The sequence below is a fragment of the Polypterus senegalus genome, chromosome 1 (genome assembly GCF_016835505.1).
Source record: "Polypterus senegalus isolate Bchr_013 chromosome 1, ASM1683550v1, whole genome shotgun sequence".
Classification (NCBI taxonomy): Eukaryota; Metazoa; Chordata; class Cladistia; order Polypteriformes; family Polypteridae; genus Polypterus; species Polypterus senegalus.
The window spans coordinates 201,688,167-201,702,307 of record NC_053154.1 but is presented as its reverse complement, the minus strand read 5'-3'; the positions used below and the strand labels follow the sequence as shown (position 1 = coordinate 201,702,307).

General features: G+C 36.3%; 1 protein-coding gene across 1 annotated transcript in view; it reads left to right on the top strand.

Moving 5' to 3' along the window:
* Nucleotides 1-14,141, top strand: part of ash1l (ash1 (absent, small, or homeotic)-like (Drosophila)) — a 282,409-nt gene that overhangs the window by 210,292 nt on the left and 57,976 nt on the right. Inside the window, 3 exon segments of the mRNA XM_039767304.1 lie at nt 9,562-9,670; nt 9,854-10,060; nt 11,681-11,827. Of these exon segments, the coding sequence (XP_039623238.1) occupies nt 9,562-9,670; nt 9,854-10,060; nt 11,681-11,827 (463 nt within the window).

The following is a 14,141-nucleotide window of genomic DNA, read 5'->3' as shown; positions in this document are numbered from 1 at the left end:
TAGTGTGCATATTCTCAAACCAGTAGTAAAACTAGAAATTAGGTAATGCCATTGCTGTCCTATGCCTTAAGTCTTTGCAGTATCATCTTCTAATATGTAGACAGTTTTTATCATCCTGATGAATCAGATTATTTGTAAATGTAACCTTTTGATTAAGAAGTTGCTAGTGTATGTATGTTGTAAAATTAAACATTTTTATATATAGGTTTTGGTGTGATTTGGGGTTTTTACAAATGACAAAATTCATTTTCAAATCCATCTTATTTCCTTTATTTACATTATGCCATCTTGCAACGTCACAATTTGAATATTGCAGTGATCACATATGTTTTAGGTGCCTCACAGAACAGCATTCAAAGAAATGAGCATTTTCAACTTTTGAAGAGAAGACTTCGAGCTGAAACTTTGACAGATAGAGTAGCAATTAGAAAGCCATTGCTAAATAAGAAAAAGAGGCATGCCAGGGCTAAGGACCACTGCTGGTTTCAATGTGCTCTGCAGGTAAGGCATAGAAAAAAATATACAGTTGGATTTATGGATACTGCACAACTGTTAAGCTATGCTTGAAGTTGTTGTCCTGTGAGGCACTAATTATATAAGCCAAATCTTGGTGCAGGGTAGAAGGGTATAGGTTTATGGGGCATTGGGACTCCTTTTGGAACAGATGGGACCTGTTCCGCCGTGACGGGTTACATCTGAACCGGAGGGGCACCAATGTATTGGGGAGGCGTATGTGTAGGCTAGTCGAGGATTGTTTAAACTAGGGAATGGGGGGGCAGGGAGTTTAGGACAGGCCAGATTTAGATCTATACATGGAAGAACAAACAATGGTGTAGAAATAAAAATGCATAGTAATGTAAATTTTAAGCAAACACGTAAAGATAGAAGGATTAACACATTAAAAATAGCTTGCCTTAATGCTAGAAGTATCAAAAATAAGGTAAGTGAGTTGGAGTTGTATGTAGCAGAGCACAATTATGATATTATAGCAATAACGGAAACCTGGCTAAATAACAAAGATGGGGATGAGTGTAACATAGAGGGATACACATTTTTTAGGAAGGATAGACAGAACAGAAAAGGAGGTGGGGTTGCTGTTTATGCCAAACAGGAATTAAATGTAAGTCATCTTCAGTTGGATGATGAGCCCCATCTTAGTGAGGACATGTGGCTTCGCCTGGAAAATATTAGGGAAAAAGGTCTCATTTTAGGAGTGTGTTATAGACCACCCAATTCAGACAGTAATTTCAACACACATCTTTTTAGTAATATCAAAAAGGCAAGTTTACAGGGGGATATTATAGTCATGGGGACTTTAATTATCCAAATATTAACTGGGATAACCTTACAGATGGAGGAGCACAAGAGCAGGAGTTTTAGAAGTAATCGCGACTGTTTTTAACACAGCATGTTAAAGCACCAACTCGGGGTGAAGCCTATCTGGATTTAGTATTCTGTAATAATCAGGATAGAATTGAGGGTGTAGAGGTGATTGAACCACTAGGGTCAAGTGACCATAATGTAATACAATTCTCAGTATTTTGTAAGAGTACAGATGCAAAGACTAAAATTGTTAAGTTGAACTTTAGTAGGGCTAATTTTGAGCAGATGCGACAAAGTCTAAGTAGGATAGACTGGGATAAGCTTTTAAATGTGGAGACAGTCGAGGAGCAGTGGAACAGGTTTAAAATGTTTTACATGTAATGCAGGACAGATACATACCTAAATTTGGAAGTAATAGGAAACTAAAAAATCTCCACGATGGATTAATAAAGATTTAAAAAGAAGTTGCAAAGGAAAAACTGCTGTATAAGGCATATAAGACTAATGACTGCAAAGAGAACCGTAGCGTATGAGAAAATGAGGGCAACCATTAAGAAGGATATCAGAGAGGCTAAAAGACAGTTGGAGAGGAATATAGCAGATAAGGCGAAAGAAGACCCCAAGAGATTCTTTCAGTATTTTAGTAGTAAAAGAACAGTTAAGGAGGAGGTCAAGTTCATCAGGAATAGTAAAGGGAAATTAAAAGATACAGACAATGAAATAGCAGATGCCCTAAACTTACATTTTTCTGAGGTGTTTACAAGTGAGCAAGTGGATAACCTGCCAGAGGTAAACACAACTACTAAGGAGGTACTGAGGGATTTGGAAATTGTAGAGGGAGAAGTGCTGCTCAGATTAAATAAGATGAAATCAAACAAATCACCAGGCCCAGATAATATTTATCCTCGTGTTCTTAAGGAGGCTAGTGAGTACATATATAAACCCTTGACACATATTTTTAGGAAGTCACTGTGCACTGGAGAGATTCCAAAGGACTGGAAAATGGCAAATATCATCCCATTATATAAAAAGGGTGACAGGGCAGATCCAAGCAACTATAGGCCAGTAAGCTTAACAAGCATCACAGGAAAATTAATGGAAGGAATTATTAAGGATAAGATTGAGCAACACATGACAAGGACAGGAGTTATTCTGAACAGTCAGCATGGGTTCAGAAGGGGAGGTCGTGTTTTACTAACATGTTGGAATTCTATGAGGAGGCAACAAAAGGATACGATCAAAGTGGAGCTTATGATATTATTTATCTGGACTTTCAGAAAGCATTTGATAAGGTGCCACATGAGAGGTTGGGCATCAAGTTAAAAGAAGTGGGAATTCAGGGTGATGTTTTTAGATGGGTGCAGAATTGGCTCAGACACAGGAAGCAGAGGGTGATGGTGCGAGGAACCTCATCAGAACTGGCGATGTTAAGAGTGGTGTTCCACAGGGGTCAGTGCTAGGGCGCTGCTATTTTTAATATATATAAATGATTTAGATAGGAATATAAGTAACAAGCTGGTTAAGTTTGCAGATGATACCAAGATAGGTGGATTAGCAGATAATTTGGAATCCGTTATATCATTACAGAAGGACTTGGATAGCATACAGGCTTGGGCAGATTTGTGGCAGATGAAATTTAATGTCAGTAAATGTAAAGTATTACACATAGGAAGTAAAAATATTAGGTTTGAATACACAATGGGCGGTCGAAAAATCGAGAGTACACCTTATGAGAAGGATTTAGGAGTCATAGTGGACTCCAAGCTATCAACTTCCAAACAGTGTTCAGAAGCCATTAAGAAGGCTAACAGAATGTTAGGTTATATAGCACGATCTGTGGAGTACAAGTCCAAGGAGGTTATGCTCAACCTTTATAATGCACTGGTGAGGCCTCATCTTGAGTACTGTGTGCAGTTTTGGTCTCCAGGCTACAAAAGGACATAGCAGCACTAGAAAAGGTCCAGAGAAGAGCGACTAGGCTGATTCCAGGTCTACAGGGGTTGAATTATGAGGAAAGATTAAAAGAGCTGAGCCTTTACAGTTTAAGCAAAAGAAGATTAAGAGGTGACATGATTGAAGTGTTTAAAATTATGAAGGGAATTAGTACAGTGGATCGAGACTTGTATTTTAAAATGAGCTCATCAAGAACACGGGGACACAGTTGGAAACTTGTTAAGGGTAAATTTCGCACAAACATTAGGAAGTTTTTCTTTACACAAAGAACGATAGACACTTGGAATAAGTTACCAAGTAGTGTGGTAGACAGTAAGACGTTAGGGACTTTCAAAACTCGACTTGATGTTTTCTTGGAGGAAGCAAGTGGATAGGACTGGCGAGCTTTGTTGGGCTGAATGGCCTGTTCTCGTCTAGATTGTTCTAGTTCTAATTCAACCTAAAAAGCCATTGACTTTCAGAATCTTGATTGCTGTTTCCTTTCCCAGTCAGGATAATGATATAGGGTTCCCTAGTAAACTAGATGGTGGAGTCCCCCTGGTGTAGCTCCCATTTGGACACACACAGGGCCGCTAGTGAGATGTAGCTCTGGAGATTTGCCCTGTTAGGGTCCTTGGGTGCCACTAGGAGAGCTGCTGGGAGGAGACTTCCCTTTCAGATGGAAGTACCGCCTCACTTGGAAGTGCTTCCTGCTGGCAGTGCTATTCCATCGGAAGTACTCCTGGGTCCAGGTTGAAAAGGAACTATTCTGCCTCCCCATGTCAGTCCTTGTTGAGAGAAGAGGAAGGCAAAGCTTATTTGGGAGGATTGGAGGAGGAAGCAGCAAAGAAGGAAAACAAAAACAGTAAATACAGCATTCATTTGGGAAGTGTTCATAGCTATATTAAAGCACTGTGCCCTTAATAAAATAATCTTTTTGACCTGAACTTAGTAGTATTTAGTTGTGTCTGGGGTTTGAAATGCAAGAGCCCCTAGCATATAATACAAGGTGAAGTCAGAAATTATTTAGACCCCTCCACTTCATGCACACTTTTCCTGTGCATTTTTCCCTATCAATTCACACTCAATAATCCATAATGAAAAAGTGAAAACATTTTTTCATAAAGGTTTGCAAATTAATTAAAATTCAAAAACTCATCAGTTTAAGTATTCAGACCCTTTGCTGTGACACTCCAAATTGTAGTGAGGTGCATCCTTGTTTTGCTTTAATTATCTTTGAGATGTGTCTAGAACTTGATTGGAATCCACTTGTGGCAAATTGAATTCTTTGTACAAAATTTAGAAAGGCGCACACTTGTTAATGTAGGATCCCACAATTCACACTGGACAGAATCCAAGCCCATAAAGTCCAAAAAACACTCTGTAGTCCTCCACAGTAAAATTAAATTGAGACATAAATCAGGGCGATGGTATAAAACGACATGTAAAGCTTTGAGTGTTCCCAGGAGCACAGTGACCTCAATAAATGTGAAATGGAAATTTGGAAGTAAATGTCTGCAAGGTACTTACTTTTCAGTCTTGCTTGTGGTCACCCACGCCATAGTTTTATCTCATGCCAGGCACCTGCTGAAAGAGTTCCTTGCTGTTTCAGTCCTCTCGCATCTGCGTTTTCCCACTCCCAACTGCATTCCCACTTTTTCCTCAGAAATCTTAGACAGGGTGACCAGGGGTCCTTGCAACTCTGTCTTGCATGTTGTATATCCTTAAAACAGAACAGAGAAGCATTCTGTACCAATTAAATTACAGATTTGTTTATTATTTCATATATCACCTGAGAAAGGACATTTCAACGTATATATTTTATATTCAGTAGTTTTCTCTTTTTACACATCAGATAGCTGTTCCTGTCAAAAAGTCAGTTTGAATTATTAAAAATGTCAGGAGTGTCATTGCACATGTCTGTGCCGCCTGTACAGCAAAACTGCGGTCTGAACAAATCTCAATCACTGATTTCTTACACCTCTGATACAAAATATTTAATAATGTGATATGTGTCTTTAAAGAAATCAGTACAATATTCAAAACGCATCAACTTTTAGAACAATTAACCCTAACACAAACACATCCGATTGTTACACCACACATAAGTTTTCGAAATTGTTAAAAAATTAGCTTATTTTGCCACAATTACAATGAATAGGCAAACGTAAAAAGGCAACGTTTTCTATCATTTAAATATATGAATGGTGTCTGAGTACTTTTTCGTAATTTGAAAATTTAAAATGTGTTAATGTTAATAAGATTTACTTTATATTACAAACAATTTGTTATACATGACTTGGGTCTGATTCAAATATGTAGAAGTATGGTTATGACTCTAAAAATGCTATTATTTACTATGGTTTGTCAGCCTCAATGACCTAATTGTCAGAGTCCATTTATTTATGTCTAAAAAGTACATGAATTTGGCGCGCATAGTGCAAGTGGATTCTTAAAATAGCAGAACTCTACAAGAGGTAAAAAGCACATCTAAGTGTGATTAAATCTGTTTATTTTTTCTTTTTCACAATACAATCCAAATATGCACATCTATATGATTTTCTAAACTTTAAAAAGCACAATAAAATATAGTCTGCGTGGAATTACAGTGGACTAACCTACATGTACCATTAACAACAATATTGATTAACTCTATGAAGTTACACAAAAAGCTTCTGAAAGTCTTAATTTGCCCTCATAGGGTAGCTGTGACAATAACTATTTTTTTCTCATATTAGTTATTATTACTTTGTGTGCACTTTGCACTTGTTCATTTTGCCATTACTGTGACATCTGTGTTTTTTACATCCATTGTTTGTACAATTATTTTGGCATGTTGCTTTTGGGGGAGCTTGAGGTTGGTGGATGAACCAACAGAAAACTTTGCTCCACATGGTCTTGACTGGCGCTGATTTAAATGGTGCATTTTCTTTTAATATTGGAAAGTATTCACATTCTTAGTAATACCCAAATAGGAGGTTGATGAAGTTTTGTTGTCATTGGTGTGTTCTTACTGAAGTGTCATTTAGCAGCATTGTTGACTCTAATTTGACATGTTTAATGTTACAAATCATTTTTAAGGATAGCCAGAAAGGTCTCAATGAGTTGCTTTGAGCACATTTTTATTTGGAATATCTGTATTATATTTTGTTTTAGTTTGAACAAGTTTGAAATTTGAGCCTATTTACCTGTATAATACATTTAATTCAGTATATATAAGAGAGAGATATCGTGATGGGTGGTCTAATGAACAGGGGAATTACAGGCAGAAAATGGTGAAACAGTGCCAATCACACCCTAGGCCACATACAAAAGCAGGAAGATATAAAAGTCACGCTGGTGCAATAGATAGGGCATTACCAGGTAGCACTATGCACTCTTGTCTATGTTGGGTGACTGGGAAGTGCTGGAGGCAGGAACACATGTAAAAAAGAGAAAGAATGGGTAATATGCAAGCAAATGAGCAGTGCTGCCCCAGCATGACACAAAGCAGACAAATTAAACCATAGCTTGTGGTCATCAGAGGGAGGCCATAGAAGTAACTTTATTCTGATGTAAGGTGGCCCAAATCCTTGAAGTGATCCTAGAATTTGTTTGATCCACTGTGAGCCCATTGTCAGTGATTCTGGGCAAGGTTACATAGAGAGTTGTTAATTGTATTTGAGAGTATTTTATGGCACTTTGAGTTAATTAGCAGTTTAAGAAATAGGGTTATGCCTTCAGGCTAAATATTTTGCTGTTTTAATTTTGTTTATTTGCAACTTTGTGTGTTCTCTTTGTTCATCATTCCCTTATGTTTATTTTTAATAGGTTTTAAATTTTTATGTTTTTGCCCACCTATGCCATTATTCTGAATAAGAGAGCCACTAAATACATACAGTTAGGTCCATAAATATTTGGACAGAGACAACTTTTTTCTAATTTTGGTTCTGTACATTACCACAATGAATTTTAAATGAAACAACTCAGATGCAGTTGAAGTGCAAACTTTCAGCTTTAATTCAGTGGGTTGAACAAAAAGAAGGCATAAAAATGTGAGGCAACTAAAGTAATTTTTTAACACAATCCCTTCATTTCAGGGGCTCAAAAGTAATTGGACAAATTAAATAATTGGAATTAAAATGTTAATTTCTAATACTTGGTTGAAAATCCTTTGCTGGCAATGACAGCCTGAAGTCTTGAACTCATGGACATCACCAGATGCTGGGTTTCCTCCTTTTTAATGCTCTGCCAGGCCTTTACTGCAGTGATTTTGAGTTGCTGTTTGTTTGTGGGCCTTTCTGTCTGAAGTTTAGTCTTTAACAAGTGAAATGCATGCTCAATTGGGTTAAGATCAGGTGACTGACTTGGCCATTCAAGAATTTTCCACTTCTTTGCTTTAATAAACTCCTGGGTTGCTTTGGCTGTATGTTTTGGGTCATTGTCCATCAGTACCATGAAACGCCACCAAATTAATTTGACTGCATTTAGCTGGATTTGAGCAGGCAGTATGTCTCTGAACACCTCAGAATTCATTCGGCTGTTTCTGTCCTGTGTCACATCATCAATAAACACTAGTGTCCCAGTGTCACTGGCACCCATGCACGCCCAAGCCATCACACTGCCTCCACCGTGTTTTACAGATGATGTGGTATGCTTTGGATAATGAGCTGTTCCACGCCTTCTCCATACTTTTTTCTTGCCATCATTCTGGTAGAGGTTGATCTTGGTTTCATCTGTCCAAAGAATGTTTTTGCAGAACTGCACTGGCTTTTTTAGATGTTCTTTAGCAAAGTCCAATCTAGCCTTTCTATTCTTGAGGCTTATGAGTGGCTTGCACCTTGCAGTGCAACCTCTGTAGTTACTTTCATGCAGTCTTCTCTTTATGGTAAACTTGGATATCGATACGCCTACCTCCTGGAGAGTGTTCACTTGGTTGGCTATTGTTTAGGGGTTTCTCTTCACCATGAAAATGATTCTGCGATCATCCACCACTGTTGTCTTCTGTGGACATCCAGGTCTTTTTGCGTTGCTGAGTTCATCAGTGCTTGCTTTCTTTCTTTCTCAGGATGTACCAAACTGTAGATTTTGCCACTCGTAATATTGTAGCAATTTCTCGGATGGGTTTTTTCTGTTTTCGCAGCTTAAGGATGGCTTCTTTCACCTGCATGGAGAGCTCCTTTGACCGCATGTTGTCTGTTCACAGCAAAATCTTCCACATGTAAGCACCACACCTCAAATCAACTCCAGGCCTTTTATCTGCTTAATTGATAATAATGACATAACAACGGACTTGCCCACACCTGCCCATGAAATAGCCTTTGAGTCAATTGTCCAATTGCTTTTGAGCCCCTGAAAGGAAGGGATTGTGTTAAAAAAGGCTTTAGTTGCCTCACATTTTTATGAAATTGTTTTGTTCACCCCACTGAATTAAAGCTGAAGTTCTGCACTTCAACTGCATCTGAGTTGTTTCATTTAAAATTCATTGTGGTAATATACAGAACCAAAATTACAAAAAAGTTGTCTCTGTCCAAATATTTATGGACCTAACTGTATATGAATAGACAACTTTAGTTATTTCTCTCAAATCTGTTAATACAGGCTGTGCTAAGTTTGGCAAAGTTAGAAAAGAATATTAATACAGAAAGTTACATAAGCCTGTGAGACTCAAATTTTGGGATGCCCCCTGACTAGGCAAGTGTCTAATACCTCTATGAAAACTTTCACACAAAGATCTGATAGCATGAAAAGGTCTTCAGGTTTCCAGGTGACTTACAGTCACATTGAACTAAACCAGCTCATGTCTTATTGCCTGAAGCTTATTTTTCGTGAAAGGTTGTCGGTCATCTCCATTAGAGGTTCCATCTCAGTTCTGCTATTTCTTCATCCCTTTGATATTGGCTGTAGAACCTGCATAAGAGCACACCCAATTGCTAAACTCCTGTGCCAAAGAGTGCTGCACACAAAATCACTGTCTCCTGCTATGACAACTATCATAACAACCAGTTGGACCATGCCCTTCAGATACTTTACACCGGCATTTTGGTGAGTATACATTCAGTAAAATGATAAAGTAATATGATAAGACACATAAACACAGATTTTTCAAAAATACGAGTACATACAATACATAATGAATTCAGAATTACAAACAATCTCATTTCCATCCTTTTTACTGTATCTATGCGTCTCTGGTATCAATAAGTACTTTTTAGAGGTAACAAGGGTATAAGCATACATCAGGTGAACTAAGAAAGCATCTTTATCAACTTTGCAAAAAATGATGTGTACATCTACTTTGAAATAATATTTTTCCTTTCATTTTAGATGTGTATGTGGATGTAAAGCCTTTATCCGGATACGAGGCTACAACCTGCAACTGCAAAAAACCTGAAGATATGAATGACAAGGGCTGCATCGATGACTGTCTGAATAGGTAATTGGCTTTGCAATCTACTGAAAACATTACATCATTTAAGAATTAGTTTTCTGTGTCTTGAAGTTTTACATTGTTTTTCATGTAATACATTAATAGTCTACTGTGTTAAGACATCCATACATTATTATATTTGCTATTTCTATCTTTTGGAACCTTGTTTGATTTATTTTTATTTTACAGAATGATATTTGCTGAATGCTCTCCAAACACTTGTCCATGTGGAGAGCAGTGTCACAACCAGCGCATACAGCGACATGAATGGGTGCAGTGTTTAGAGAGGTTTCGTGCAGAGGGTAAGGGTTGGGGTATTCGTACCAAGCAGCCATTACGATCAGGACAATTCATCATTGAGTACTTGGGCGAAGTGGTCAGTGAACAAGAATTCAGGTAAATATAATGATGAAGATGAATTTGTTGGTACTCTTCTCAAAGTTTTATATGCAGTTTTCAGTTTAGATCCACACTGCTCTTTATTTATTGAGTATTCATATCAATAAATACTGAATGATATTTTGTAAAGGTGTTTCAAATATGAAAAGTTCTTAGACATATATTTATGAGATTGTAGTTTTAAACAAATATAATCACTGATTTGTATGTTTTGACACTTTGACTTAATTTAAGAACTTATAAGTAGTGAGAAAAATAAGTACCTACTGTATACATGCCTATTATATTTTTGGTTTTAATTAAAATTGTTATAAAATGGAAATTTGTAGTTATATAAGTAGCTTTTGGGCTGAGTAGTTACTTTATGAAGTATACATAACTGATTCTAAGCTGGTACTCCCATTGTTATCAGAATATCCTAAGTTTTTATTTGAGTATGTACTCAAAGTGTCAAGTGTGTGGCATAGCGATACTAGAGAATGTGAACCCTAATGTGTCCCAGAGTAGCTGAAATTATCTGGTGTTATATCTCCATCAAATGTGAGATAAGAGACCACATTTCTCTGTTGTGTTCATTGTCTTTTGTCACAAACTATTCCGTAAGACTCAGCCTTGTGTCATGGAGAATTGCTGTGCTGTCATGCAGGGGTACATCTCACTGGCAGCAAAGTTTAGCTGTTCTATGCCATTGCTGGACTTGTATAAAGTTTTCCCGAGTGTTTCAAGAAAACAAACCCTACACCATTATACCATCTCCACTACCACTTGTTTGACAGTGTTGAATCTATGGAACTTTTTTTTTTGGTATATTCTTTCATCAATATAGATTAATAGGAACATTCATTTGGCAAGGTTCTCTACTTCCTGTCCTCCAGTATTTATACTCATTAGTTCAGTGCAACCATAATTCCAGATTTCACACTTGTGACAAGAGTGGAACTTGTTTGGGTTGTTGAGTGCTACACCCTATTCGTTACAAGATTTGTTGAGTTTTGCTTTCTGTTCTGTTGCTTTTGGCACCATTGCTGTTCTGAGGTGTTATTTATTTGGCAAAGTTATTGTCTGTTTTACCTGCATTTTATCTTTAATATTGTTTTTTATCAGTATGCTGCTGCTGGAGTATGTGAATTTCCCCTTGGGATTAATAAAGTATCTATCTATCTAATCTATCTATCTAATCTATCTGATTATCTGATTTGGAGAGTGTTGCTCATCTTTTGCTGTGTGCAACTGTTATGAGCCTCAGTGTGCTGGCTTGATGTTTTGTTTGTGCTGTCACCAGTAGTACTTTTGAATTAATATCTCTGCACTATTGCTGTTTCATGCATTTACATATACATTCATGTCCCTGATTCCCGAGTCCACTAAAATTGGTTGTTTCTTAAGGTTTGCACATTTTTCCTCTGAATTGCAAATATACACATGATTTGTTGGTACCTACTTTAAGAAGCACTTATCAAACAACAAAATTATGTAGGAAAAGCAAGTGTACATAATAAGGTTACTGCTTGATATAGCTGGTATTTTAATTTTGAAATAAATGTGACAGATAATGTAGACATAACTAAAGTAAAAATGTCTTAACATTTTACCATAATAATATGATTAAATCTTCAGGAACCGTATGATCGAGCAGTATCATACCCACAATGACCATTACTGCCTCAATCTGGACAGTGGCATGGTGATTGACAGCTATAGAATGGGCAATGAAGCACGCTTCATCAACCATAGCTGCAACCCCAACTGTGAGATGCAGAAATGGTAAGCTGCATTATAATTTTGTCTAAACAAAGCTGACTTTTCAACATCGGGTGAAAACTGAACTAATAAAAATGTTACCTTTTATTAATTCATTCAGTTTCCAAACCACACTTTAAAGTAAATGGTTGCAGGAGTCTAGAAACCCAGCTGTGCAGAGCAAAAGACATGAACCAATTGTCTTTAAGAAATGTTGTTGTTTTTTTTTGGAATAATTCAAGAAATGGCATTTACTGGATGAAGGTCTATTAAAGTCCTAAGGCCTTGAATAGCATAGTAAGACCAAAGTCTAGTAAAGTCTGACAGAAAGTAAAAGCAACACATGTGGCATCGGGAGACTGGTGCTTGTTAAGACTTTACAGAAATGGTGTCTTGTAGGATTTAAAGACTCTAAAGTTTAATTTATATATACATTAAAATGACATTAGATGATGTCTGTAAGAAGTCATAGAGGGCTCAACTGTTTGAAAATAGGCTTTGTATTTATTTTTGGTAATTGCAGATCTCTAATGCATGTCTTTTAAGAATGAGTAATTTTGTAGCTTTTGATAAAGTGCTTTATTTTATATACTAATTTACTAACAGTGATACTGTAATATTTGAAGGAAGTAATTTAGCGAATTAACATATATCACAATTAAAATCTCTGATTGCAGTTAATGGAAAAATGTTTCTGTGCCAAGGGTATTCATCACAAAAGTGTCCTCAAAATACACAGGTATCTAAGCATTTCTATGCTTTGCTCATGTCAAAAGTTAAGAAGGGGAGTTTAATTTTTAAGGGTGTATTCAACAGTTTATTCACCACTCAGTAAGACAGCTTTGGTCTCAGAGAAATCCTGCCGTGACAGAATTCTACAGTCCATCTTATGACCGTGGTATGTAAAGGGGACTGGTAAATGTTATGTAGAATTCATTGATAACATTATACTTGATTTTGTGTTGTTTGACGTTTTGTTGACTTTGTTTTGTATCAAGAAGCATTCACTATTTAGTACAAATACTGCAAGCTTATTGTTCATATCTTTTAATGCAGTAATTGTGAGTGTTTGGCAACTTACAGAATTCGCACCATACAATACCACTGTCAGCTTTAGGCTCAAAATGTTTTGAACACCCTTTTCCTCAGCTGGACCAATTAGATAAGTTGTGCTTTATGTTCTACAGAAGGGGATGGTCAATATGTGTGAAAACAAAGTGTTGATATTTAAACTGATGAGCATTTACAATCAAGGGAAATCATGTGCTTTTGTTAAAATTTGTCATGTATCATTTACAGTATATTATTTTCTGGTATTTGTCCACCATCTGTAATAAGTGTGGAAGAGAATGATGTACATTAGGTTATAAATAAGGAGAAGCATATCCTTTTGTTCTGCATTTCCACTCTAAATACAACATAACTTGATTATCAAGGTAATGATGAATAGTTTAAAGGCAAAGGCTCAAATAACAGGAGGATAACTGAGCCCTAGTCTTGTTCATGTTTTAGAGTATGTTGTTTGCTGATTAACTATCTCTTTAAAATAAAAAAATCACAGAATGTAATGAAGTATACATGAATTATTTGTTTTTTCTGATGCAGCAGCTACTAAGATGCCGGACTACTATAAAAGAGTTTGTGCTGGCACAATTATAGTATGTGTTGGAGATAGCTGTCTCTATAAATTAAAAAGAAAATCAATAAACAGTTCTAAATGGCATTCCACTATAGCAGTGTTTCCCAAACTCTGTCCTGGGGGACCCCCTGTGGCTGCAGGTTTTTTATTCCTACCATATTCCTAATCAGTGACAACACCTGATAACACTGAGCTCATTTAATTAGCTGGTATTTTTTTTCTTTTATTCGGCATTCAGAAAAGCATAGCAGCATGATTTTTACATTTATAAGACATTTATAAGTATTTCTGATTTTGCTATAAATTTAAATGCTTAACTCTCTTTTATTGATTTCATTATGCTTTGCCCTTTCTCTGTGCAGTTTTTCCCTATTCGTTGTATCTTAATAATGGCAATTTAAAACGAGCCGATCAGACACCCAGGCAAACAACACTGAATAATCAAAGGCTGCAACTACTTTATTGTCAGATCCACTAATTAGTAAAGAATGGATTAATTAAACAATTAGAACACCTTGAAAAGTAGAATGAAAATCAAGATGAAAATACTGTTGAAAAGAAAATACATTATTCCTCTATAACTGCTTGGTACATTTGTGTGTGTATATGTATATATATATATATATATATATATATATATATATATATATATATATATATATATATATATTAGCAAACTTAGTTTTCTAATTTCTATAT